Source organism: Carettochelys insculpta, chromosome 1 (genome assembly GCF_033958435.1).
Source record: "Carettochelys insculpta isolate YL-2023 chromosome 1, ASM3395843v1, whole genome shotgun sequence".
Classification (NCBI taxonomy): Eukaryota; Metazoa; Chordata; order Testudines; family Carettochelyidae; genus Carettochelys; species Carettochelys insculpta.
The window spans coordinates 336,233,423-336,261,228 of record NC_134137.1 but is presented as its reverse complement, the minus strand read 5'-3'; the positions used below and the strand labels follow the sequence as shown (position 1 = coordinate 336,261,228).

The window sequence follows — 27,806 nt, the reverse complement described above, 5'->3', positions numbered from 1 at the left end:
CAGCAGCTCTCAAAACAGGTTCTGTTTTCTGAATTGGAGGAAGTGCACTGGACTGTTGGGGTCCAGTAGAAGCAATATAAGGACATGCTGACGGCACACATGAAAAAGTGCAGCATGGGTATCGACACTTGGGAGAACCTTGCCCAAGACTGTCCCCAGTGGAGAATGGTAACCCATGAGGGGGTGGCACAGTTTGAGAGGTCCCACCACAGTGCAGACAAGGAGAGACGGAAAAGAAGAAAAGGAGCATCAAAAACCACCCCATGCCCTTCCAATAGCTACTAACACCTGCCTCTTCTGTAGTAAGATTTGTAGCTCTAGAATAGGGCTGATCAGCCATCAACAGACTCACAAATAGGAGGGTGACATGAGGCTGTCCAACTCCTTATTGAGACTGCCGAAAGGGAGAGAGATTTTTCCAATCATGTGAGTAAACAGTGCCGTCATCTCTTCAATCTTCCAAAAGTGCATTCCATTGCCCTTTGGCACTTGCTGAGCCAATAACTGAATCTTTCCTTGTTGCTGTCAAGTTGGTCATTGTACAGCTTCCTGAGCTTCAGTGTCACCTACAGTGACCCACCAGTTGGAAAAGTAACAGACGAGTAGCCGTGTGAGTCTGTGTTCACAAAAACAAACAGAAGTCCTGTGGTACCTTTATAGACTAACAGATTTATTGGAGTACGAGCTTTCATGTGGGTCTTTGCCCACAAAAGCTTATGCTCCAATAAATCAGTTAGTCTATAAGGTGCCACAGGACTTCTCATTGTTTTTCAGTTGGAAAGGAAAATCCTAACTTGCAGCTTTCTGACTTGTGTTCTTGAAGTCCTGGATCCCCTAACTAGCCAACAGGAGTGTTAGTGAAATGTCTTCAGTGATCATCAATGGTTCCATACGTATAGGGGAGTAACCCTTTATGTTTACAAATTCCTGGGCAAGGTGGACTATTGACAAAATAGGTATATGCATGTTGTTTATCACACCACTGCAGTTCAAGAACACTACTGCTGCAGATCCATCCACTATGTCTTGCCTATTTCTAAGCTACAATTAATGGCTCTGCGCACTTGAAAGACAACAGCCCTTATCATGGCTTTTCCAACTCCAAAACTATTTCCAGCTCAATAGTAGCAATCCAGTGTTGTTTTCTGTAGTGTCAGATTTGTCAGTGTCGCTCTCGTGCTCAGGCCTGCCACCAAGGGGCGGAGGGCCTGGCATTTCAAAGGGGCCCAGAGCTTCAGCTGCCAATGCCAAAGTAGCAGCGGCAGCAGCCAGAGCTCCTGGCCACTTTGAAATGCTGCAGAGAGCTGTGCCGCCACTCCATGTGCAGTTCTGAGGGAGCATGGTGAGTGTGCTCAGGGTTGACTACCCTAAACCCCACCCCTTCTGCCCTTGGCCCCGCCCCTTATGGGGACATGGAGCTGGGCCCCCTTCCCTCCTTGACCCAGTGCCTGCGTCACTTGTAGGTGCCACTGCTCATTCTCGTGTCACGGCAGTGAAGCCCAGAAGTCGTCATTGTTGGCAGCTGCTCTGTGAATGCCACCAAAAACCTGGAACTGATTTTCACTGTGTTCCACAACAGTCTGTCCTCCATAAAAATATCATGTTCCCTGCTGAGGCAGTTTTCCTTGCAGCTCTGCAAACGCCAGAGGATCGTGCATCCTGTGCTTTCAGCACTCAGGAGAATAGCGGAGAGCTATGTAGGTTCCATGCATCTGATAAACAACACCAGTGCCCATTTCAGAGCACTGTCTACAGAGCTATTTTTAAAGCCCTAACGTGCATCCTGGGAGGCCTGCATCTGTAGGGTTCAAAGCATAGTGCAGACATATCCTGCTTAGTCGGTAGTTCCACACTGGCCCTGACTTTGCGAAGACTTAAGCACGTACATAGCTTCCCATGCACACTCACATAAAGTTTAGCATATAAGTCTTGCAGGACTGGGGCCTCTGTGAGCTGCTTTATGTAGTTTGGAGACTGACAGTAGGAGGTAGGGAGCACGATCAGTGGATACTGGGGTAAGCAATGGACATTATGTTATGGGCCCAGTCTACACACCATAATTGATCTTGGCTTTTTACCTTCCTGACTCCTGCAGGAAGCCACCCCGTCTCCCTGGGCAGTGCAGAGCAAGAGAGCATACTTCTGGCTGCCCTACCCCAGGACAGAGGAAAGCATGAATGGCCGGTGGGGACCCAAACATGGGAGGAGTTGTAGGGATTTTTCCTTTGTTACGTACATTTAATTACACTGGTATAATACACATTTTTAAAAGGAACTAACAACCATAAGTGATGGAATGGTTGGGCCTCGCACGTATGGGAAGAGGATAGTCTATATGGAAGAAGCAAACAATGAGCAAAAACACACCGCCTTGGTGTGCAAGGACATTAAGGAAGGGCAAGAGATGGTTATTTTGGACAAGGATTTTTTTAAATTGAGAATCTTCTAGTGGTGCACATTTTTAGCATGTGTCTCTCTAGTCTTTTGCATAATGTTAATTCTCACACTCATTCATTCTCTCTCCCACTACTTGCCTGTTCTTTGTCATGCTTATTATTTTTGTCTTGAACGGTATTGAAAGCTGCTTATGACAGGCACTGTATGTATCTGAGTATTAATGGAGTCTGGCAAAATTTAACATCAACCTTGATCACAGTCTTTGAACTTTTGTGCAATAAAATATACTTTTGAACTTTTGTGCAATAAAAGATAACAGAATATAATTTACTAGTAGTGTTTATGCTTGTTTTGTATTCAAGTATTCTGTCAAGGAAAAGTAATTATTAAGACTAGGTTCAGCAAATTCACTAAGCACAGTCTTAAATCCATCCCTCTTCAGCAAAACATATGTGTGCCTAAATTACATGATCGTGAAAATTAAGCATTTGTTTATGTGCTTTGCTGAGAAGAGGCCTAATTCTGTATGTGGATAATTCATTCAGTTACTTGTTTAAAACGCAGGGGTATGATGTGTGAATGTGCAAACATACTATTTTGCAAGTCAGTCATACTGTGTAGAACAGGGGTCAGCAACTCCCAGCATGGGTGCAGAAAGTGGCAGGTGAGCCAGTTTTCATCAGCATACGAGGCAGGAGCTCAGCCCCACTCCTCCTTCCCCATGCAGCTGGGAGTTGCTCAAAGCCATGCTGCCTGTGGATTAACAAGAGACCAGCTAATGCTACCAACCACACGTAAACAGTAAAGCTCTGTCTTTATTTATTAATGAAGCTGTTGTAAGTAGAACTGTTAGTGACTTTAAAAAGTATCACCAGCACTCAGACCATTCATAGTGGTCAAAAGGTCAAATTTTGGCACTCTGCCAGAAAGCTTGCTGACCCCGATGTAAAAGAAACTACTTGATAGAAAGCAAGAATGGCTGGAAGGGCAAATCCAGCCTTTACATAAGCACTCGCAACAATGTTAACTTCCTCATGTAAATAGTAGTTACTGAGAAGTCTAAATTTTCTTAAGTCTAAACTTAAGAAAAGCCCTTAGGAACTTTTCTGACTTGGTAATCATTAAGAACTTGGTTCATACTATTACTGCTGTTATGTTGCAGAACATTTTAGGAGATTTCTTTTGCTATACCTAATGGAATTGGATCACAGACTATCCAGTAATGGAGAACTGTTTTTATTTGTTTCTAAAGTACTTTTGTGCAATGGAAAGTTTCACAAGCACTTGCAAGAGATTTTTGTTCCCCTGGTGGTTCGCTACGTCGATCTCATGGAATCATCCATTGCCCAGTCCATTCATAGAGGTCTTGAACAAGAGTCCTGGCAACCTGTCAAGTAAGTGTTTATAGAAGATCAAACCTACCTATTATCTTTATACTTGATCTGCTTTACTCTTCTATTGTCCTCTAAATTCTATTTTTATTGCATTCCTACATTGTTTATTTCTTCGCAGGAGCATCACCAACAGTCTTCCCAATGTAGCTCTTCCGAAAGTTCCAAGTTTGCCTCTTAATCTTCCACAGATACCTAGCTTTTCCACACCAACCTGGATGGCTTCTTTATATGATTCCACGTGTGTATTCTTCACAAGTCCTCTGACTGTATGTCAGTTCTGCATGGCCTTGCTGCTGTCCTGTATAGTTGTATTTGAATTGCATGGTGTTTGATTGTCTAGTTGGAAACAATAATTTCTCAGTTGTGAGCCAAGCATGGAATGTCAGTGCATCATGCATTATAGTGCGTAAAAATACAGCAGAGTCTTACAGTTAATATCTCACTTCAGATCAACATGGCAAAGGTTTGTTGTGGCACAGTTAGCAGTTAACAGTCTAAATGCCATAAATGTGCTTCTGATTCAGTTAATAAGCAAGGGAGAAAAAAATTGTAATAATTGTTCTTAGATGATATTTTCATAAACTACAGCAGCTCTTCATGTTTTTGCATGACTGTGGCTAATTCACTGCATGTGTAAATGTTTCAGGAAACAGTTTCAACAATTGCTTGTTAGATTGTTAGATTTAAATTTTCATCTTCAAGTGAAACTGCAGAGATTAGTAGGCCCAAAATTTGATCTGAATTTGTATTTTGTTTTTTTTCATACCAAAATGCTTCTTTTTTTAATGGAGCCAGTAGTCTATGCTCCAGTTGTGTGATCCCACGGTAATGTTTGGAAGCTCAGTCCGTGTGCCTGTTCGTGTCTGAGTTTAGATGTGCTTGCACAGTTGAGGAAACCAGTTCTGTGTAAAGAAACATGTTTCAGTTACAAGTGCCCAAAAGAGGGGGTTCAGTACAAGCAACAACAAAAGAAAATATTTTTAAATTTTGAATACTAATTTTGACAATTCTTTAATGCTAAGGATAATTTGATGGTTTGAAAAACATATGCTTTTTTATTTTTATTCTTTTACAAGAAAATGCCTAAATGTTTTATCACATGGGGAGTTCTGTGTGTGTGCTAAGAATTAAGCAGTGTATTGCATAAGGTGTCTACAGGCTTTTGGCACTTCTTCATTAATTGTAATGGATTTGTTCTTTCGGTTTCCCCTTAGGAATTGTCAGCCTTTCTCCTCCTCATCCTTAGGCTTTTATGCCATTTGAATGTAAGACTACAAGTATGCATCTGCCTACTTGTACCTTTATAAACCATTATTTTATCTTTGATTTGCACCTTGGTGTCTTGCCCCTTCAGAACCCTTCCCACCTGCTTATTCCTGTCCTTTGAAGGGTATTTTCTTAAACCCTATCCTCCACACTTATAACTTTTTGAGACTCCCATGTTCTTAACTGCTGTCTTCTAACAATTTGCGCAGGCAGTACTGCTGCCCAGTAAAAATGAATTTTTATGTACCTTTTCATAGATGGATACTAATTGGGGATTTTACACACAAATGTTTTTATATAGTAGGTTCCCAACATTACTGATATTAAGGACTGATGGGCTGAGTGTACTATTACTAGTGTTGCTCAGCACTTCCTATTATAAAACCCTGTCTTCGGTTGCTTAAAGCTTTGCCAACTTTAACTGGCTGGTCTGAAATTTTCCATGGTGGGTGATTGCATCAGGCTGCATTTCCTCAGACAATTTCAGCCAAAAGGTTTCTTTCTGAGAATGAAGGTAGGTTGGGGTGGGTACATTATTTTGCCCAGGTTAAAAATATTCAGATAATCTTCTTTTTTGTTTTTGAGCAGCTGTAGTGCTGTCAGATGGAAGTTGTCATTTGAACAGTTGGAATTTGTCGTTTGATGGAAAAGAGTTTGTAACTTGAAAGGAAGTGGCTTTGGTGTCCAGGAATGCCTTTTGCCATCCCCATGGATACCACCCAGATTTAGTCACACTGCAAGCCTTTGCCCAGAAACCCTAATTCTGGCATTTCCTAATTTCTGGTTGTTTGACTTTGCAATGGTAATAATGTTCTTTCAGTATAATTTTTATCTCTTTATTTATAATCTGCCTAATTTTATAATAAAAATCAGTTGGAGAAGTGTTATTAAATATGTACAAGTACCATGGGGCCAATTCTGTCCTCAGCTGTACTGGTATGCAATTATTTGAGGAAGATATAAAGGAGCATCACCACATTTATAATATCTCCAGGTGGAGGCCATAGTGACATACAAGGTTGCTCAGCAAAGCATGTGTAACATGCCTACCCATGCACCAAGTTTGCAAGTGCTGCATTCAGCTACTACATGTGCTGCCACCCCACGCACTCTCAGGCAGTTACTAGAGAGCCACTTCTGCTGAAAGGAGCAGTAACAAACAGCCCACCTGGCACAGTACAGGTTCACTGAGAAATCCTGCTTAGCAGCTTCAGTGTGTTTCCAGGGCTGGCTGCACAGCTGCCTGCCAGCCACTGTTCCTTTTACCCTTTGTGCCACTGTTCTTTGTAAGGGCATGAGTTAATTTAGAATATTCAGTTTCAAGACAATTGACTCAGATAGTGTTTGAGAGAGAGCAGATTATAGTAAATAATATGTCGTTCTTCACTCTGGCTTCTGTCTGTGTATTCCCTCTTATGGGGCACATTCACCTCCGTCTGGTGCCATGGCGTATTCTAATAAAAGCGTTGCCTGATTGGGACATCATCTGGGGTGTGCTGTCCTTTTTGCCTACCTTTCAGAAACTAATGATTGATGTTTTACCTTTTTAATCCCATTGATGGTTTATATAGACGTGAAATTCCATTCAAAATTGTGGTTGGCAGGCATTCAGTGGAATTCACATCACATTTTTGGATTAATTCCTTTAAAGTCTTTACAGAATCTTGCCATTTTTACGGTTAATCATTATCAGCAGCTAGAGAGTTGATTATATGGTAAGGATCTGAGACACATCAGAAACCATTATTTAGCTGAGTTATTTTACATACTTCCTTAGAATGTCAAGACATCTGGTTGGCTGTAGCCTTTTTGTTTTGTGAAGAGACAAGAGAGGGTTTTGTATTCTAGCATGCTTCGCCAATGTCCGAGTTCTGGTTGTAAAGCTGTAGTTCCCAATTCAGCAAAGCACTGGTGAAGTCCATGCCTTTCAACAAAGTAGTTAAGTGCTTGCCCAGACAATTAGCTGAATAAGGAGGGGGTTAAGCATGTTTTAAGTGCTTTGCCAAAGTGAAGTCATTGATATTAAAATTATTGTCCATTCTGGAATTAATAATTTACATGTATTCATTTGAGCACTACCCTTCAACTATGCCATTAAACTTTGCATACAAGTTGTATTAAATCACTGTAGGTGTTCTGTTGCTACAGTAAACTCTGGCATAGCCAACATTCTGTCGTCCAGAACTTTCAAATAACCAGCATTTTAACCATAAATAAATTTTAGTTACATTTTCCATAAGTACAGGATAGTGAAAGTAAATTAAAATATATGCAGCAAATACAGTATAAGTTTACAGTGTACAGTACTCCTCTTGTTGGTAAATAACATACTCTGCGTACATATTTATTTATTTCTTAATATCTAATCTTATTTTTCTTTAATGTTCTGCATTGCTAGATACACCTCTCTATTATCTAGAATATTTGAATATCCAGCAACCTCCCTGTCCCAGGGCTGCCAGATATGAAAGAATATACTGTATTTCCATTGATAATATGAGGCTAGGAACACTAAATGTGTACTCTTCTATATCATTACACTTTCACAAGAACATCATTACTGTGTTTTCAGTTGTTTTTGCTGGTCCTTTAATTTAATGGTACATTTGGGGCATTGCATGTTAAGGTTGGGGAGATATTAAGAGAGTAAAGTGCTGTGTGTAGTATTCAGTATTTTACTTGATTGGTCCCATGAGAAGTTAACTCAGAGGACACCTTGGCTAGACATGCTCAACACTGTGAATTATTGTCAGATTCAGCTAAGGAAAACATACTGAAAAGTTGAGAGGACTGGGACAGTGTGGGGGGTGGGGGGAAAGGGGAGGTAAAACCTTTTAATTAGCCAGAATGGGTATTTTTCTTATAATTTGCTTATTTGTTTCTCTAAACCTATTTTTTTTCAGTTTTAAATATTTATGCTTTTACAAATTTTGGACTTAGCTTTTAAGATTGACGGCTTGTTTTCATTATACCAGTGTTCCATTTATACATTATTTTTCTTTCTTACATATGTAATAAGTAAAGAGAGGTAGCCATGTTAGTCCGTATTCTAACAAAACAAAACAACAGTCATGTGGCACTTTAAAGACTAACAGGATGATATCATTTTGTTAGTCTTTACAGTGCTATATGACTGCTGTTTTGATATGTAATAGGTATAACTCAGTCACTGTAAACACCATCGTTGGCAGAGTCGGGGACAAGCCCTTGGAGTTAGGGCCACTTCTTACGCTAGCAATGAATTTGACTCTCAGTATGAGAGTCATTGTTTTGTGGAGTTTTTCTTGTGTATGCAGTATCCAGTCAATTGACTACGTAATAACAAATGCTTTTTTCCCCGATGCCAAGCTATGCCTGGTACAGAAAATAGGAGGAGCCTCAAGGACCTGGTTTCAATTCCTTGAATCTCAGTTTGCCGCAGCAGTATTAGACCCCAGAACAAAATAATCAGATACAGATGGGGAGAGCAAGAAGTGTATAAATCTAAAGCCATTTAAGAACATTCCTGACTTTGTTTACATATTGTCATTCTGAAGAGTCTTACTGGATCAATACCAAAGTGCAGGATCAAAACTATATAAAGTGCATATGGTGTACAAATAATCTCTCAGGGTAAAATCATCTTCCAGAGTAATTTACTAGAGTATTTAATAATAATCAAATGACAGATGTGTGATTTAGGTACATGTGATTTTTTTTTTCTGTTGTCTCAGTTCCTTTTATATCCATAGTACAAAATATTAGTCTATATCTTTAAGAAAAATCATTCCGAGTGTCATTGTATACTATCTAACTGCATAAAAAATATGAATGGTGGCTCAGAGATATATAAAAAACACGAAATGTTTATCATGGAGCTTCTCTCAAATTTCAAGAGCCAATGACTATTATTATAATTATTATAATTGTAAAACCTTATTTGGTTGTGTAATGAAACCAATTTAAGTGGGCACCAGGGAATGAACGTGCATAAGAATACATTGACAGTATTTGAGAGCACACAATTCCTCCTGAGTCTTAGAGGGTTCCACTTAGTTTGAAGTCCTGTTAAGCAGAAACATGTTTTAAAGAGAACAAAATTAAAATGCATAAAAATCCCTGCAAATCAAACAGAAAGAAGTTATCACATTTGATAAATAAATGTGCTTTACTTTCTAGAAGATTAGGTACTCTCGTCAAAGTAAATACATTGGGATTTTGCATGAAAATATAGTAATGTATTTATACAACCCTCCCCCATTTTGTTTTTTAGTTAGTGCACTTTTCTCTATCTTTCTTATTTATACTAGTTGACTATCTTGTTCTGTGGTCTAAGTCAGGGGTGTGCAAAGTGTGAGGGGGGTGTCTTGGGTGCCCATGAGATTTCATGAGGGGGGCACAGCGCAGTCAGCTGTTGGGCCTCAGCCTAACCATCTCATTATAAATGTTACTGGTTTTATGTATGTGTATTCACATTTATATACTGATCTTTTTTTTTTTTTTTTAACATTCTACATACTTATTTTTCTACACATGCCAAAGGGCTTTTTTTTTTCTTTCCACGTGACCATAAATGAAGTTCCTGTGTCAGGTTAGATTACATTAGTCAGGCTGGGAGAGCCCTGCTAGTTGCATGGATGAAAATTAGGGCGCAGAGAAGAGCAACAAAGTGATTAAAGATCTAGAAAACATGACCTATGAGGGGAGATTGAAAGAATTTTTTAGTGTGGATAAGAGAACACTGAGAAAAGATGTGGTAACAGATTTCGAGTACCTAAAGGGTTGTTACAAGGAGGAGGGAGAAAAATCGTTCTCTTTAATGTCTGATTATAGGACTTGAAGCAATGATCTTAAATTGCAGTAAGGAAGGTTTAGGCTGGACATTAGGAAAAGCTTCCTAAATGTCAACGTGGTTAAGTACTGGAATAAATTGGTTAGGGATGTTGGGACATCCCCATAACTGGAGATTTTTAAGAGCAGGTTAGACAAACGCCTATTGGCATGGTCTATGTGGTGCTTGGTCCATCCATGACCACGGGGGACTAGACTTAACACTTCAATGTTCCTTCCCATTCTAGTATTTATTCTATGGTTTTATGATTTCTGCAGCCACTCTAACACTCTTTGAAGAGCACTCAATTTTGTTGTGGGAGAATTGAAAAGGCGGGGATGATTCTACTGCTACAAGTAATTTTGTCGGTATTTCATGTGTCCTATAAATTTATCTTCTTTTTTTATAGCAATGGTTCAGCTACATCTGAAGATCTTTTTTGGAAACTTGATGCACTTCAGATGTTTGTTTTTGATCTGCATTGGCCAGAACCGGAATTTGCCCATCATTTAGAGCAGAGACTTAAACTTATGGCCAGTGATATGATAGAAGCCTGCGTCAAAAGGTACAGCTCTGTTTTGAAATTATTTATTAAAAGTTGTAAGCCATTTGGAAATGAACATCTGGGAAGCGTTAAAGAGAGTGTCTGGAGGTGTGGTATGCATTTTTAGAATGCCACTGCAGAGATCCTACCCCATCTCTCTGATCATGTCACTCTTTTCTTTGCATTTCTCATTGACTTTCTTCTCTACTGCATCAAATGTAAGCTACTTGTCTTCACTTTCAAAGTCCTCAGCATCCTGAGGACTTACCTACTGTTACCTTACCTACTGTTTCTCCTTGTGACAGGTCTTGCCTTGCCTTTTGTGGGTGCCACCGTCTGTGGGGGCAGGGAGGATGCAGAAGCAGTTGTTTAAGCTCCCCTAAGGTGCAATGAAGTATTTGCCTACTTAGCCTTCAGCTACATCAGAGTCTATATACAAGTATGTACAAGTAACAAGTCCCTCAATCACTCAGGCATCTCTGCTGAGTCATGGCCCATATCAACCCAATTGCCTAGAGCCCCAGCCCTCCAGCTGTCACACTCTGTGGAGATATAAACCCCTTCCAGAGTATACTGTTAGCAGGGGCCATCGCAGCTCCCTTTCTACAGTGGCTCTCAATAAAGGCCTTGCTCTTCTCAGGGCTCTACCTGCAGTCCACAGTGCTGGTCAGCTTCTCACACAGAGTGTATCTCCCCCCAGCAATGACTCTAGCAACACTGAGCAAGCTCCGGTGCTGCAGCTACTTTTTTATAGGCCTTCCTGGCCACTGATTGGCCAGTCCCCCCCTGCTCCAGCCTCACTGGTAGGACTGGTAGGAGGGTGGTAAAACATTGGAATGCGATTCTCCATCCCTTGAGGTTTTCAAGTCCTGGCTGGGATGACATAGTGGGAGTTGATCCTGCTTGAAGCAGGGGGCTGGACTAGATGACCTCCTGAGGTCCCTTCTAGCCCTGTGATTCTGTGATTCTCTATGGTTTGGATGGTGAGGCGAGGCCACAAGTCTCAATGGGAGCCCTTTGAGGTTTAGTCTCATCATACGCCTTCACTACTGAGATGTTAAAAACCACCACAACTTGGTCCATGATATATACTCATCTCTGTCATCCACTTCTTTGATTCTTATTCAGGTGCATTCGTGCTTTCTCCTATATTATTTGTCATTTTTAGAGGCATTCCCTATAAATATCAAAAAAGCTGTTTCATTATCCTCTTTTAATACCATCCTTTTCCATGATGCCTACCCAAAGTTTGACGATGTGCAGAGACCACAGATTATCACACTGACCAAATTGTCTCATTGGTTCCTTATACCCATCCTAACTCTGGTCTCTTTGTATCTATCTACTGTCTCTTGTTTTATGCTTAGATGGTAATGTCTCGAGATGGGGTCAGGCTTTTTGTTCTGTTGAGTTTTTTTTTCCAGCATTGAGCATGGGGGAAGTCCTGGTCTGCAGGTGGACCGCTCAACATTGTGATAAAACAAATAATAAATAATAGAGCTATTCTGGGAGCCTGCAAAGATCACAGATCCCATCCCATCCCACATTTTTACCCTGAAGCTTAAAGCTATTGTCAGTGGGGTGTTCTTAAAGTAAGTTTCTGACCCTATCCCTTTCAAAGGTAGAGTTGAAAATGTAAACGTAAATTAATATAAACCAATCACTGGGATGAAACTTTGTCACATGGATTTTTATTAACGTTGCAGGTTATCCATGACTATTCAGACATTCCATATCTAACAAGGACTAGCAAGAAACTTCTGCATTCCAATATTAGCTCTGACACTGAGCATGTGGCTTTCACCAGATCATGTAACCTCTCCGTCTCAGTATCCCCCTCCATAAAACTGGCTCAATACTAAGATTCGTTATCCAGGGGTTGTAATGACTAATTAGCTAATGGTTGTAGAACACAATTGTACAAGTGCTGAAATTCACTGGGATGTACATAGATCCCTCACAGATGTGAGTTCTAGTTTGAGTTTGTTCTAAATAAATTACCTTGCTGACCTTCCTGTGAATTGGATCCTAAGGGTCTCAGTCTACACATATTCAAGGTCATAGTGGTGCAATATACATGTTTATAGAAGAAGGTTGAAAAATGCTTATTGAAGGCCACCCAAAGTCCTAAAAAAGATCGGTCTGCATATTGCCAGAGTTAAGTGAGGTGCCAAATGCTGTCTTGATAACAGATTGCACTGAGATGACTTACTTGACATAAACCCTTGTACTCTGGGTGGAGCATAGGTCATTTACAAGTCTCCTCCTCTTCACTCTACTTGACCCCAGGAATACACCAGCTGATAGCCTTCAATCTCAGTAGATCTTCTCCATGTTGCCCAATGTCTTCCTCTTTTGCTTAAAAAAAGCCTGACAAGATAGATCAACAGTTGTTCATGACAAATTTTGCTCTCCAAAAAGGCCATTTTTTAATTTTTAAAAAAATCATTTGAAGAATATTGAGCAGCTTTTAGTTGTAACCATAATGGCTGAGATTTCAAGTACCCAAACCATACCCGTACAATACATGTACACGAGCCAGAAGTTAGAAGGGCAAATGAATAATCACTAGCTCTTTTGCTTACTTCTGTGTTCAGTAACCCAATTATCAGAAAGACATTTATATGTGAAATAGGCCCAGGTGCAAATTTTGTTGACGTGACTTGAAACCACACATTTGAAAAGAAACCCTTTTTGTAATCCATTTTTAAGTCTGTATTACTACCTTCAAAGTTATGGGAATGTTTAGAATCATATGTCTCTTCTTCTTTCACAAGATGGACCTTGAAATAAGCAGGCTAAAAGAAAATTTTTTCACTTATCATGCATTCCAACTAAAAGTGAACTCTCAAAATATTTGCAGTCAAAAATTCTTGGTAGAAATCTTCTGTTCCTGCAAAAAAGTGCAGGTGATTCAAGAATTAATTACCAATGTGAAATTGTGGCTTGCTGGATAAAAAGCTAGGAAAGTACTATTGGTAGAAATACTTGAAGCTCTATTGTCATTAGAGAAAATTAGCAAAACTGCTTATCAGGTCAAATTTAGTACTCTGCAAAGTCATGGTAGCAGAACAACATACATAATCTTCAACAATTACATTTCTGTTTGGAAAATTAAGACCATTCCAAGTGATTTCAAACCTGCACTTACTATTCTATAAAAGGAATGATGCATCATAGTGTGGGGCTGCCTAAGGGTCCACTCATTTATCTGTTCATGGGAAAGCTGTGTCAAAAGGCCTTCCCAATCATCTCTTACGTGCAACTGTATTCCTCCCCAACCGTCAATGTTTTCTTCATGGGTCACTGTACCAGGGAAATTACTTTTACTCACTGCCAACTCAAAAAGATGTCGTGACCAATGTCAGCTGCTTCACAAGGTTTTTATGGACCAAGCCAGGCCACCAGTTATGTGAAAGAGGCGTATGGTGATTAGTCCCATGGGAAATACTGTACAGATGAATTTGTCATCATCTGTTTATTCCAAGAAGATATGTCTGGAATGATGTCACTAAGCAAGTTGGACCTTGTATATTAGGAACCTTAAAGATAAGCATTTTTTATAGCAATCAGAACTGAATCAGGCAATAGTAGTGAAGCACTGCTGCATTGTTGGCATTACAAGCAGTCTTTATTAAGAGGCAAGCTGCCACATAATTGGCTACATCGTTTGCTCTGAGTTTTGCCTTTGGTCTCACGTACTGGAGAACATGTTGCAGCAAGCAAAACTGCAGAGTTAGCCTTAATTTTGAAATTTTGGCTTCTTTTTTTTAATCAGATGAGGAAGAGTGATAGCTTCCAGGTGCACTGGCTTAATTAAATTCTCAGAAACAGTTTGTATGGCTAAATCTTTAACATGATCCTTGCTGTTCTCCAGTAAATTCATCTCCAGTGGGGTAGGCACATTATTCAGTTGCCCTATATGGCTACATCTACACAGCGGCCTTATTTCAAAATGAGCTATTCTTGAATAGCTCTTCCAGAATAGCTATTTCAAGATAGGGCTGCTACACACAGAAAAGTATTTCAGAATAGACTTATCTGTTTCAAAATACATAGTCTGCACATGCAGGCTGTGTGTACACTACAGTCCCCTTTCGAAAGGGGAATGCAAATGAGACAAATCAAAAATATAAATGAACACCAATTTATGTATCTTGTGCTTCATTTACATAATCTCATTTATGAAAGAGTCTTTCAAAAGCAAAACAGCAATGTAGACAGCATTCTTTTGAAATAAACCCCTTTTTTGAAAGCACCCTTCTTCGTAATTTTTTTTTTTAATTACTTAATTTCATTTTGAGTGCATGTATCTTGGGGGGATTACTGTAGTTAATTTTAAATAGGCACTATTCCTCCTGCAATGAAGCTTATCAATTTGAATTAACACACCTGCTATTTTGAATTTATTTTGAAATAGTGTTTGCGTAGTGTTATCTCAGAATAACTCGGCTGTGTGGCCCTAGCCTATATGCCCACCATGGGGAACAGCATGGCCAAAAGCCACAGCAGGCCCCGGGGCAAGGTGGGAGGAAGGGCCAGCTGCATACCGTAAAAGGGGTGGGTGCAAGGGTAGAAACTGGGGTCCTAGGAAAGTCAAGCCTTCGAGCCATCCAGATCACAGTGCTTCCCCTTCCTGCCACCCTCCGCCCCCAAGCTGTGCATAGCAGCTCTGCCACAGCAGTTCAAACAGGTCCAGTGCAACTGCCCCTGCTTTGCCCCCGTATTGATAGGCCTGGTAGGGAGCATTCTAGTTCAGCTATATAAAGCTTCACCTCAGAAAAAGTTTCCATGTTCCAGACACCCATAAATGGCCTCAATAATATTGCAGCTGCCACATGAGCAATTTTGTCACTCTCTCAAACCAAATGGAGAATCATACAAGGAAAGTTTCTTGGGGAAAGACAAACTGAGACTTTGCATCTGATTTGTACTAATTGCTTTAATGATATAAGAATTATATTTCTCTCGTAACATAGAGGTTTGATTTAACCATCTTGTTTACAGTTGTATAATCCTGATTCTGCTCTCGCAGTAAATTTATTCTAATGTAACTTTATTAACTTCAGTGATGTTACTCGTAATTTACAACAGCTTGTGAAAAAATCCAAGTCTTTGTGTTCAGTATATATCTGTGTTACAATATGAAAGGAAAAAAAATTAACTAACTTCTTTTCTTTATTAAAAATTCTTTTTTATTGAAGTGGTATGAGGATTTTTTAGTCAGATCTATCAGAAGTATGATCCCAGTATAATATATGAGCTGTTATGTTTTAATGCAGAAAATCTAAATGTTTGAGCTTTTTTTTTTAAAACTGCTAGAAAATTGTTCACAGATAATGGATCAGGAAGCATGTTGTTAAATGTAATAGGTTTTTGCCTACCAGTCATTATTTAACTAAATCAAAGCAGAGCCTAGAGATTACTGTCACTGTCATGTTCTACTGAACAGATGAATATTTTACTCTGCTGCTTGTAGTATTATGTTCCTACACGCTTCCACTCTGGTGCTCACAGACTTAATTTTTAAATTAATGCATTTAGTGAGACTTTTTCTTTCACACATCAGTTGTCTGGAATTATGACAGACTTTCATGTTGTGAATTCATGTTTAAATAAATAGAACAAGAATTGCGTTTGAACTTAAGCTGCAAAAGACAAGCAAATCGACAGACTTGCGCATTCCTTCATCTGTGTGTACGATGTTTAATGTTTTAGTCGATGCCAAAAAGCAAACTGCTAAACTCTGCATTCTGGATGGTGGGCAAGAGGTAGGTGGAATTGTGCATATTTCGCTCCACTGTTCAATTAATCAAAGGTGTCTAACACTGTGGACTGTCTTTGGTGGATTAATTTAAAATAGTTTTGTTTTATATTAGTGTATTTTGTCTTCTGGTATATTTCACACAGTTTTAATTTTTTTTGTGTATCTGAATATCACTGAGATTGGAAACCATGTGCTGTTACTTCATACTAATGGATAGAGGAATGTCCATAATTACCCTATGGCTACATCTACATGATAAATGCCCTTTGCAACAGACTGTCGACAAAACACGGCACATCCACTGGCAGTGTTGTGCCTCTCCGCATTCAGGAATAACGCCTTCATTGAGAGTTTCCTGTTGACAAAAAATCTGTGTTGATGCTCTGAGGGCTCTTTTGTCAACAGACAGGGCTTCCAGTTCACTGGGCAGCCATCTTTGCTGAGCTTCAGTCTGGCCACTCTCTGTCAACGGAGTGGATTGCTCTTTCTATCCACTTTTATGTGTGGACCTGATCTATTGACAAAGGTTTTCCCAGAAGGTCTCTTCCAACAGCAACATCTGTCGATAGATCACTGTAGTACAGACGTGGCCTATTTTCACAGGGACGCCAGAAGGGATTTTCCTTCTCAAGGCAGTATCTGTCCCAGAGCTTCTCCTAAGTTGCCTCTGAGAACCACTCTTAGCCTTCATCTACAGTATGAGATAAAATCTAATTTAAAGGAGTTAGCTTGATATTGAAATGTCACTGTCTTCACTGGAAATACCATTAGCTCAAATTAGAGAGCCCTAATGCCAATAACAAAATGTCAGTATTACTGGATGGGTATAGCATCAATTTTGAATTTTAAAATTTTATATGAAGGTTAGTGTGGAAGCTCCATGTCTTTAATTCAAATTTATTAGCCTTCAGAAGTGTCCCGTAAGTACCCACAAATCTGCATGGTGACCCTCCATGTATGGCTGCTTCCTTCTATGCTGCTCTCTAATCAGGAAGAAGGTCACAGAAAGCCTGCAAATTTTTGATTGAATTAGAATTTGAATTTGAATTCTGCAGCACCCAGGCCTGCAAATATAAAGGTCTAGATGTGCTGCTGATGGAAACAGGCGGGGGTGGGCAGGGCTGATAACACAGCTGCCTGCCGCTACACCAACACCCACAGAGGACACGGGGCACAGGGAACCCAGGTGGGTTTGACGCAGGGCTGAATTCTGTTATTGGGTGCGCTGAATTCTGGGACATCTTTGCATTCTGGGATTCTAACTTGAAACACCAACAAGCAACTGGAGCTAAGGCACTGTGAGATAGGTACCCACAATGCACTGTTCACTCTGTTGAACTTCCATAGGGCAATGGGAATGCAGAAATTCGACAGAAAATCAGTGGGTAAAATTTCAAGAAAGTTTGTGGATGCTTACATTTCAATTTGTAAGAATGAGGTTAAAATCAAATTTATTGAAAATCAAATGTCTCTTGTAGTGTAGATGTAGCCTTATGGTTGTGTCTCAATAGCACAACTGAGCTAAAGTCACAGTCTTTCCAGCAAACTATTCATCTGATTAGATGTATATTTCATTAGTTCCTATAATGCTGTCACTAGCATTTGCCCCTATATGCACACTAGAAAAACTGTAACTAGAGAAGAGAAATATTGAGTATGATTGTTAACCTTTAGCTGTTACTCTTTCAGAACCTGTGTAAAGGCCTTCATTTGAGTGCTGTACAAATGGGCCTATAGAGATAGACTCTACAGTGGGGCAATGTCCAATAAGTTTTGGGTGAATGTAAATCCTTACTTGGCCATTACTCCATCTTCCCTTGTATGTAGCATTCTCCCACTCCTGTCAGGAATGTGCTGTGGTGAGGGGACAGCTGTGGTCTCCAGGCCATCCAGAATGTTGACCCATCATTAAAGCTGCTGTTGCAGTGTTAATGTACATGGAGGGATGGATAATTTTGTTCATTTGGGTTTGGGTGGGAGAGGGAAACTGTCTAAATTTGACACTGAAAATCATTCCTGCATTGTTCAAAAATATATACATCGCATCATTGTTATGGGCTGTTGGTTTTATTTCATTCAGCAATGATTTCTGTTGATTGCCCTTTTGTGTTGTCTTGGTGGGGACATGCCTTATTTTGTTAGTGCATCTATTTAAGTTAGGATTTTATCCAAAATTAATTTTTCATTTTAATGAAGTGCTCATCGTTTTCCTGTTCTTCCCCCATCACCTGCTTTTTTCTACTTTGATTTTCCATGACATACCCCAGTTTGCTGGTCAGTGGGTAAGTGCCTTTTGTTTTGGAAAGTGCTTGCTCTTTGTCAATTGTCTGTGTTCATTGGTTGTTATAAAATACTTGTTGCTGTGCCTGCTCATTCAACAACCTGGACTGCAAAGATTTCCTCTGCTATTTAAACTTGCTAAGCATTGATCAGTCACCAGACTCCAAATTTCTTCTCACTCCATTGAACTGAACTCTCCCTTCAGCCAGGTTCCAGAATTTTTTTTTTTTTGCTTGTTTTCTGCAGCTGCTCTAAACAGACGTCTTCAGATCCTCCTGGAGCAGAACACACAAGAGTGGGCAGGAAGGTCTCTGAGCATGGCTGTGCAGTGATACTGTGATGTCTTCTAGGTGCTGCAGTTGTGATGTCTCTCTTGCTCCCTTTCAGGGCTGACAGTTGGACAGCTTTGGAATCTCCCTCACCTCTCAGGGGAGGCCAAAGATAATGTCAACACAAGACCAGTGGCACCAGAAATAACCCCTGGGATTTCAGCACTTCTTCACCTCAGCCCACAGTAGTGGATTGACATCTCTCCCTACTTGTGTTTCAAGCAGTATCCTGAGACCAAGCCTCCCACTTTCTTCTCAGAGAATGCATCCTTGAAGGCCTTTCATACAGAATATAAACAACTTCAATCTCTCCAGCCATTCCACTCCACTTCCCTTCTCAGGGCAGGAAAACTTAAAAGAGGGCATCTTGCACTGCCAGCCAGATACACTGATAACCATTAGAGCTTCAGTCCTCACCCAGGGGCTCATCAGAAATTTTCCTGTGCCAGTGCCATGTGGCACTGCAGTCTCCAGAGCTCTGGCCTCCCTTCATCATCCTCTCCCAGCAGCAGCATTGGGAACTATCTCAGATTCTTAATCCATGAACATGAGACTTCCTTGAAGATAAAACAAAAAAACAGCTCTTCCGTTTTTCAGCTGTGCTTCTTTGACACCCTTCCTTTGAATTCAGGATGTATTCAAAAGCCTGGCATCTCAATAAATCTGCCTAGAAATTTAAAAATTTATCTTAATCTTGCCACCCAGACAAACCTAAAGGTTTCTAAACATTGCCACAAATTCAAGGAATCATCATATATCATAAGCACTTGCTCAGTAAGGATTTTGAAACATGTGTTTATCTCATTTCTCCCTTTCCAAAGGGCCCGTGGAAATAAAGGAAAGAATGTGTTCTCCTTTATACTCATACCGCCAATTTAATGTCTCAGGTCATGGTGCTTTTCTCCAACTTTCAAATCATGTGTTACCTTGTCCTGTGTTTTCTTCCTTTCTTCTAAGGCAAGGTTCTTTACTGTAGCCTGGAAAAACATTTTCATAAGGCTACTCTCAAGCTAATCAGAGAAGAAGTGTGGGAATTCAACTCATCCCTTACCAATCTTTCTATAATGGAAACCAAAATTTGGCTATGTAGTTCCTCTGTCTGGAATCTAAATTAAATTCTAATGTGCTCTGTTTTCTGCCTTTCAAATACACTAAATCTCCTCCCATTCTGATAGCATCAGGAAGATAAAATGGAGACATTACAGCTCTTTCTATAATGACTCTTTCTGGACTTGTCATACAAATAAAGCTGTACTCAGAATAGTGTCAAGAAGTCTTCATTTCAGAAAATTCTCACCGTAAAAGTCAAGAAATGCATGCCTTGTCGTTTGCCTGTCAACTCAAACCCAGAAGGAGAAGTTTGTCATGGTTTGGAAGTGGCCTGAAGCATTCTATTCTGTTTAAATAGAGTGCATCCATTCAGAAAGACAAATTCATAGGTGAGCAAGTTTCTAGAAAGGTTTTGAGTGATGTGATATATCCAACTCATTAAAATCATGTACATTTTCCACACATCAGTCTACAATGCAAGTTCCTCCAACAGCACCCTCAATCCATTAAGCTATGGATATAGACATCACAGGGATTGAAAGGAAAAGGATTAGAACAAGACAACTCTGTTTCCTAGCAGTTTTTACCACTTTTCTAGGAGCTTCACATTTGATTTGTCATCCACCTTGAGCTGTTGTGTACTGAACACCGTCACTACGCTGTCCTCCTAAATTGAGGTCCAGTGGCTTCAGCCTATCTAATTATTGGGATCCTGCAGGGACATTTTTTTCTGTAACAAAGCACTTGAGAATCTGAGGGCAGATGTGAAAAATCCACACCTCCAAGTGACAGTTATACAGGCATTATCCCTGTATAGACAGTGCTATATCAACATGAGAACTTCTGCCAACATAGCTACCACCTCTTGGGGAAGTAGATTAACAATGCTGATGGGAGATGCTCTCCCCTGAGCATAGTAATGTCTTCACAAAAGGGCTACAATAGCACAGTTATGCCACTGTGACATTGTACATGAAGTCAGTTCCTGGAATTTTTAATAGTTTTTGATATTTAAATAGTTTTAAACCTGTCACTTTAAAACATTGTATCTTAAATTCTGTAGGACTCTGAGTGTTGCCTACAAATATTTGAGCAATAAATAGCTACAGAAGAAACAAGCCAGCTGAAGGAGAGGTGCCACCTGGGAGGAAGAAACAAACAGACTTTGCTTGGTAACTCTGTAGCTTAGTTTGAACAGTAGAGGAAATGCCATTGAAGTAAAGTTTTGAATGCATCACAGATAGGAAACTCCCTCTTCAATATTTCAACATTATATAGTGTCATTACTACCCTGTCATGCCTGTAAAGGAAAGAAGGCAGACATTATTCTTCAAATGGTTCTTAAACTGGGAAAACTGTTTAGTGAATTGTATTGAGGCTAATGGTTCTTAATATATTTATTAATGGTGGGAGCAAGTTGGTGAACTTTGACAATGGCTCCAAGGTAATTTTGATTAATACAATTCAGAAAGGATTCTGATTAACTCCAGAAGGATTAAAACACTTCACATGGCTTGGCAGTAAAAGACCAATGGAAATGTCATATAAGTGTAATGCAGACACAGAGAGGCAATAGTAGTTCAAATTCATGAAGTGGTAAAATACTGATTTTCAAAATCCTCCAAAGAAAAAAGACTTCGGATTCACCAGTCATAATTTGATAAAAATATTGGTCCAATGTGCTTCAGCAGGTTAATAAAAATCAAACAGGACCTTTTGGTGCACTAAAATGGAATATAAAGTAATACAGTATTGTATTGAACAAGGTGCAGATATGGCTTCAAAATGTAAATTCATCAATATAGGAATTGGGAAACAATTCCTCTCTTTTCCAACTTCAGTAATGCACATCTGTCTTCCTCCCCAGACTGAGGTTATTACCACTGTCAGAATACAGGTACCACACTTGAAGGACCAGTAGTCTGGCCTTCATGTAACTTCTATGTTCTTAGTGCACGGTAAATTCACCACATCTGGAAGTTGTCTTTGTTGACACTCTATGGACCTCCTTTGGCTGCAGCTAACCACACTGTGGATAAGGAAATATCCCAGAACCACTGGGGAAAGGATGCCACATTCTGCAATATCTCAAGAATGCTTCTAGGAGATGCTAGTGAGCATGTTCGTATTAGTTCAGTTCTGTGAGTGGATTTGTCTGTCCTCCCATAGGACAATATGTCAGCCAAGGAAGAATTTTTTAAAATGACCAAAGGTGTTATTTTTCTAACTTTCAATTCCTTCATCCATTCAAAGAGGATCATTTACACTATCCATCGGCCATACTAGGGAGAGTTTGGAGAGGTGGAGGGGAGCTGTTGCCATAAATATCTCTGCTAGCTTATTTCAAAAACTGGACTGGTGGGCAAGAATCATGCATGCAGCGTTGCCAACTGTCACTACTGTATTTCAAGTTTATAGTAGTCAATGTTTTTCTTGATGCTCCAGCTTCTAGAGTTAAATGATTATGTGAGAAACTCAGCTTTTTTTAAAGTGTCTAGACTTCATGATTACAGAAAAAAACCTCAAAGACATTAACTTTAAAAGATCCCAAACCAGAAGACAAATAAAATAGCCCCATTTTTATTAACAATTAATACTACATTATCTGAAGACTTTATATTATGATTTTTGAACACTTGGGGTTGCCTGATCTCTCTGTTCTCAACTTATTCTGATAAGTTACTTTAGCTAGCAAGACACAAACTCCCAATTCCTGCATAATCATAGTTGATTAGGATGGTGGTGGGATGGTGGGAAGGAAGTGGAAATATGAGGATGTGGGACATTTGAAGTAGATATCATTTGCATGAACTTGGGTTAACTCTGTCAGCTGTGGAGCTCAAGATGAGACTTGTTAGGTCCATTCACTGATATTCACTGAGATCTGCATGAGGCATATATTCAGTTATTTGGATTTTTAAAGGGAGAATTTTTTCAAAAAATATATTGCTTCAACAGTCAATACAAATACTTGGGATGCTTTGAAGTTACATATCTCTGCGCTTCTTTAATTTAAACACAGATGCAATAAGTATTTATTAGAAGAATCATTTCCTAGGCATATTAAGCAAATCCAATTTAATGTTTTGATCTGGATGCTAACTTTGAGACAAAAGAAAAATGGCCTTCAAAAACTTACATCTTAGAAAACTATTCATCCGGCAGCTGCAAAGTTCAGCTAATGTTTATGTTGACCTCCCTACTTTTACTCCAAGCATTATGTTATCAGCTGTTCCAAATGCCCTTGAATTATCAAGATAGGGTTAGTCTTTACAAGTCACATTTTCTGTGAAGTGGCTATTGGAGAAAATCTTTGCTGCCAGATAAATGTTTTTAAAAGAAGAATTACTATTTAAATTGATGTCCCTTCACAGCAGAGTAGGAGCCCTAGCTCCTGTTAATTTCAGGATGGAACTCTGTAGTACTATCTAAAGAAAGCATAAAAGTCTTTCAGATTTATTTTAAATAGCACCTACTTAAAAACATCTTTTTTCATGAAAAAGCAGGAGAAAAAAGCCAGGGAGAATGAGGACTGTTTTATTATGCCTTTTATAGACTATTAATTTGTTACCATCTATTCAGTATTGTTGATGAAATTTTAATTTTGTCCTTGCTTGAGCATAATATAAGGTTTGTATAAACGGCATCTCACTAAGCTGACAAAAAGACCTTTTAGGATGAACAATTGGGAGCTCATTTTATTTCTAGAGGACATTTAAAATAACTTATGAATGAGAGTTGTCAGACATGAAATGCTGTATTAATTAAATCTTTTTCTAGTCTTTTTGCTTCTTCAGCTAAACCAACCCTTTAGAAAAAAAAAATACATGGCCACCTTAATTATAGGGGGGAGGACAAAAAGTATCCTTCACATTCCTTCGCCTGAATAAGAATAAGAACTCAATTCATCTAAATAATAACCCCATTAGCTGCTTAACTCGACAGTGTACATGGGAAAATTTTCAACACAGAATGTAAGAAAGTGTTGATTGGGTGGATCGTTTTCAAGGTTTTGTTCTTCTGGTGTTCAAAATGATAATTTTAAGTGAATCTGATCCGTCAGGGTTAGCAGCTTTGTACCATTTATGACTTATGACAAAAGTGTTGTGTTCATATGCACACTAATGCTTTTTTCTCCTTTAAAACACAGCAACAATACCATTCAAAAATAGATGACTTGATTGAAGAAACTGTTAAAGAAATTATTTCCCTTCTCGTTTCAAAGGTAAACATATTTAGATGTTGGTTTATAGTAGCTTGGCAAATATATTTCAAATCATCCATTGTCAGAAATGTCCTAAACAGAATGCATTCATTCTGTATTTTCTACAGTGAGAATGGCTGACTATGATTTGTAAATAGCAATCACACAATTTATCTTGAATGTTACAGAATTAAATTCATTAGACCCTCATGTGGAGAAAGCTTTCTGGATTGTTTGCTAATCAGAGTAGTTTCTCCTTTGTTTATATTGCAGCTCCTTCATGACTAAGGGCAGCCAGTAACACCAACATCTTTGAGTATGTTAACGTTGTACCTTTTATTACATTAGCATTAGTTTTTATGTCCTTGTGTCACTGTGCACATGAAGGAAACTCTCTCCATTTTTTAAAATATTCTTTATATCTCTCATCAGCTTTAGAGTTTGGATACACAAAATACCTGAATAGCATTTTGTTGACATCTCCTACGTGAACAGTTTAATTTTTAAAATACTTTTATAAGCAGTTCAAATATCAGATAGGTATGAAAAGTGTGTTTTGGCGTATCTTAAATAATTAGATGTTTTTAAATGCGATAAAATTATAATCGTATATGTATTGTTGTAGCACCACTGAGGATTCTGAAGTGGTTCACAAAATACCCAATAGGAGAAAAAAACTTCAATCAGAGGCAGTTCCAAGAATAATAAAGAAAAGCGCAAATAGCATTGGGAAAGCATTTAACTTTTAAAATAAATTTTCTCCTACTTTAAATGTAACATCTGTGCACTTTAACCAACTAATGCATTCCACCTCAAAGGTGTCAGCTTTTCAAGATTAGAATAAATTATGTACAAGTATATTGTACATTAGTTGCTTAATGAGAAACCAAGAAAGAATACTATACTCATAATAGAGGTCTGACTATAACTTTAGAGTTTGTCTTCCCTTGTTCACAACTTCTGAAAAAATTTCCTTTTTAACTTTCATCTCCCATTTTTGGGAAAAAGCCAAAGCTGCTCTTGTTTTTTTGAGAAGTCTGAGCAAAATTTGTTCTCTCATGATTGGATTATGTGAAGGCACAAAAATATATATTTTTTCTTTTGTAAAGAGATTTAAATATTTTGTACGTATGCATAATTTTAAAATGGCTGAACTTAACAAAGTAAAGAATTACCTGAAGTTAGTCCTCACTGAGGACTTACCTCTTTGGTAAATGTGTGTGTGCATAAACAGAGAGTGAGTGAGCAAGAGAGAACTCCCATAAAAATAATTATTTCTTAAATAAAGTGTATGTAATATTTGACACTAGGTAGCAGGCATAAGGAATGGAGTTAGAAGCTGATGTGGCCGTAATTGTCATGGGCATATGAAAGGAGAGTTCTGATGAACATAACCAATCAAAGCAGAATAATTTGCAAAATCAGTGTTTGTTCTAAAGAAAGTTTGTTGAGGCTGCATGCAGCATAACTGGATTTTGGGAGTTCTATTTCTTTGGATTCCATCTCCATTCTTAAATGAACTTGTGCCCAAAAGTATGCCACTGAAGTAGTAATTTAAAACTAATGGTAAATTGGAGCCTCTAACATTGTGTCTACGCACATGTTGGGAGTAACTGCCCCTATTGCATTGTCATTGGTGCACCTCCACCAATAGCAGCGATGATGGGAGCACTAATGTAGACAGGACACAGACATGTTTATCACTCTATAATTCATGCCACTGGAGCAACATTGGTGGTAGTTCAGCAGGGGACGATTTCCCGTAAAAAGTTAGATGTCAACAAGGTATAAAAAGATAGTGTGGTACCCCCCCCACAAGAAGGAAAGAAGACTCTCACACAACATCCTATTAGCATTTCTCATGGCAACTTCCTACAGGATGTTCAAGGCCACTGCCTCAGCCTTCAGCTATAGAGGATCAGCTGTTGTATAAAAAATCATTTTTATTATTATAGTTAGCATTGTCACAAGAGAAATTCTCAAAAACATGGAAAAAGTAATTGGATTTATGTGTGAGAATAAAATTTGCTTTAATGTGGAAATTTGTCCTTATGTTTGAAAATTAACTATCTAGCTACTTTTTATTTTAAAACATTTAATGCACCAGCACTGTATTGATTCCTGGAAACTAAATTTAAAATATTCTAATATGCAAAGTATTTAAACTATTGTGGAATTAAAGTTGTTCATTCCTTTATTTGTGCTGCTTATAGAAATCTGAAATAATTTTTTCCCCAATGTCTTTTTGTCATTGATAAATTGCTTGCTATTTTGAGGGACAGAAATTAAGACACATTTTTCTTTACCAAGAGTTTCTGTTTACGTTGTACCTTATGGTGCCAAAATAGAAAGCGTAATTGATAATATTCCCACAGCTATGAAAATAATGTTAGCTTGCAGGAAAATGAGCACAGAACAGTGACTATTGATTTTTTCTCTAGTTTCTCAACAGTACTGAAGTGATTTAAGCTGCGTGTGCATATGTGCACACACACATTATTACACATTTAGATCCAATTTTTAGCTACTCTGTCATTACACCTGAATCTACTTACATGACTAGTGTACTTGGGTATGTAATTACCCAGCCTGCATGAAAAAGTGCATCTTATTTAACACTTAAGTAGAGTTTTGACTGTTGAAAACATCATACAAACAATAGCTTAATCTTCCTAGTCTCAGAAATGAAAAGGATGCTGTACCTTCTATTTCAATGAGATTTAGGCCATGTCTGCACTAGCCAAAAACTTCGAAATGGGCATGCAAATGGCCATTTTGAAGTTTACTAATGAAGCACTGAAATACATATTCAGCACTACATTAGCGTGCAGGCGGCCGCGGCTCGTCCAGACAGGGCTGCTTTTTGAAAGGACCCTGCCTACTTTGAAGTCCCCTTATTCCCATCTGCTCATAGGAATAAGGGGACTTCGAAGTAGCCGGGGTCCTTTCAAAATGGAGCCCCATCTGGACGAGCCGAGTCAATTGCGAAGTGCCGTGGCCACCCGCATGCTAATGAGGCGCTGGATACGTATTTCAGTGCTTCATTAGTAAACTTCAAAATGGCCATTTGCATGGTCATTTCGAAGTTTTTGGCTAGTGTAGACAAAGCCTTAATGTAGCAAGAATTATCTTGCTTATTTCACAAACAAAATTTACCATGCTAAAAATGGCGAACAAATCACAGGAATGATACAGAACAATGAAACAAGTAATCTGTGTCTCGTCCTGACAACCCCAGAAAGCCTGAAAATGAAAAGCATACCCAGAAATCTTTATATACTCCCTCAGATCTGTGTAAAGTGATCACAGGAAACAGTTAAAGATACAATCACTTATCTCATAACTATGTATTTTGGGGGGATATCAATGCATTCTTTTAATATGTTGGTTTTCATAACATATTGGTGCTGAAAACCTGGGCCTCGTGTTTGTTTCTGAGATCAGTTCCTCCTATGATAGGTCTTTTCAAAATAACATAAACTTAACATTTTGCAGAAAGGAGCCTTCTGAATAACGTGTATTGTAACAGTACTGCAACGTACAAGCAGTAGTTGCTCATTGGCGTGCAACAGCAAGGCAGAGAATTGGCATCCCAAAGGAGAGGAAAAAAAACAACTTCCATCCCCTCCAGTAGCCCAGTGCTTTTGTAATCCGTGCACAGCTCCTGGATCCTACAGGGATGATAAATCATTTTATAAATGTGGATGAACAGGACAGTTGGATAGATAGGTGATGAGGGTAGTTCTGCACTTACTCTTGCTCTTT

General features: G+C 38.9%; 1 protein-coding gene across 3 annotated transcripts in view; it reads left to right on the top strand.

The window, feature by feature from the left end:
* Nucleotides 1-27,806, top strand: part of CADPS2 (calcium dependent secretion activator 2) — a 565,755-nt gene that overhangs the window by 491,468 nt on the left and 46,481 nt on the right. For 2 of the 3 annotated variants that reach the window (XM_075015094.1, XM_075015112.1), the window contains exons 19-24: nt 3,650-3,791; nt 3,910-4,029; nt 10,277-10,432; nt 16,035-16,182; nt 18,446-18,460; nt 23,988-24,062. In XM_075015094.1, coding sequence (XP_074871195.1) covers nt 3,650-3,791; nt 3,910-4,029; nt 10,277-10,432; nt 16,035-16,182; nt 18,446-18,460; nt 23,988-24,062 — 656 coding nt within the window. The remainder of the gene's footprint in view (nt 1-3,649; nt 3,792-3,909; nt 4,030-10,276; nt 10,433-16,034; nt 16,183-18,445; nt 18,461-23,987; nt 24,063-27,806) is intronic. The other variant, XM_075015102.1, reaches the window with a different exon arrangement.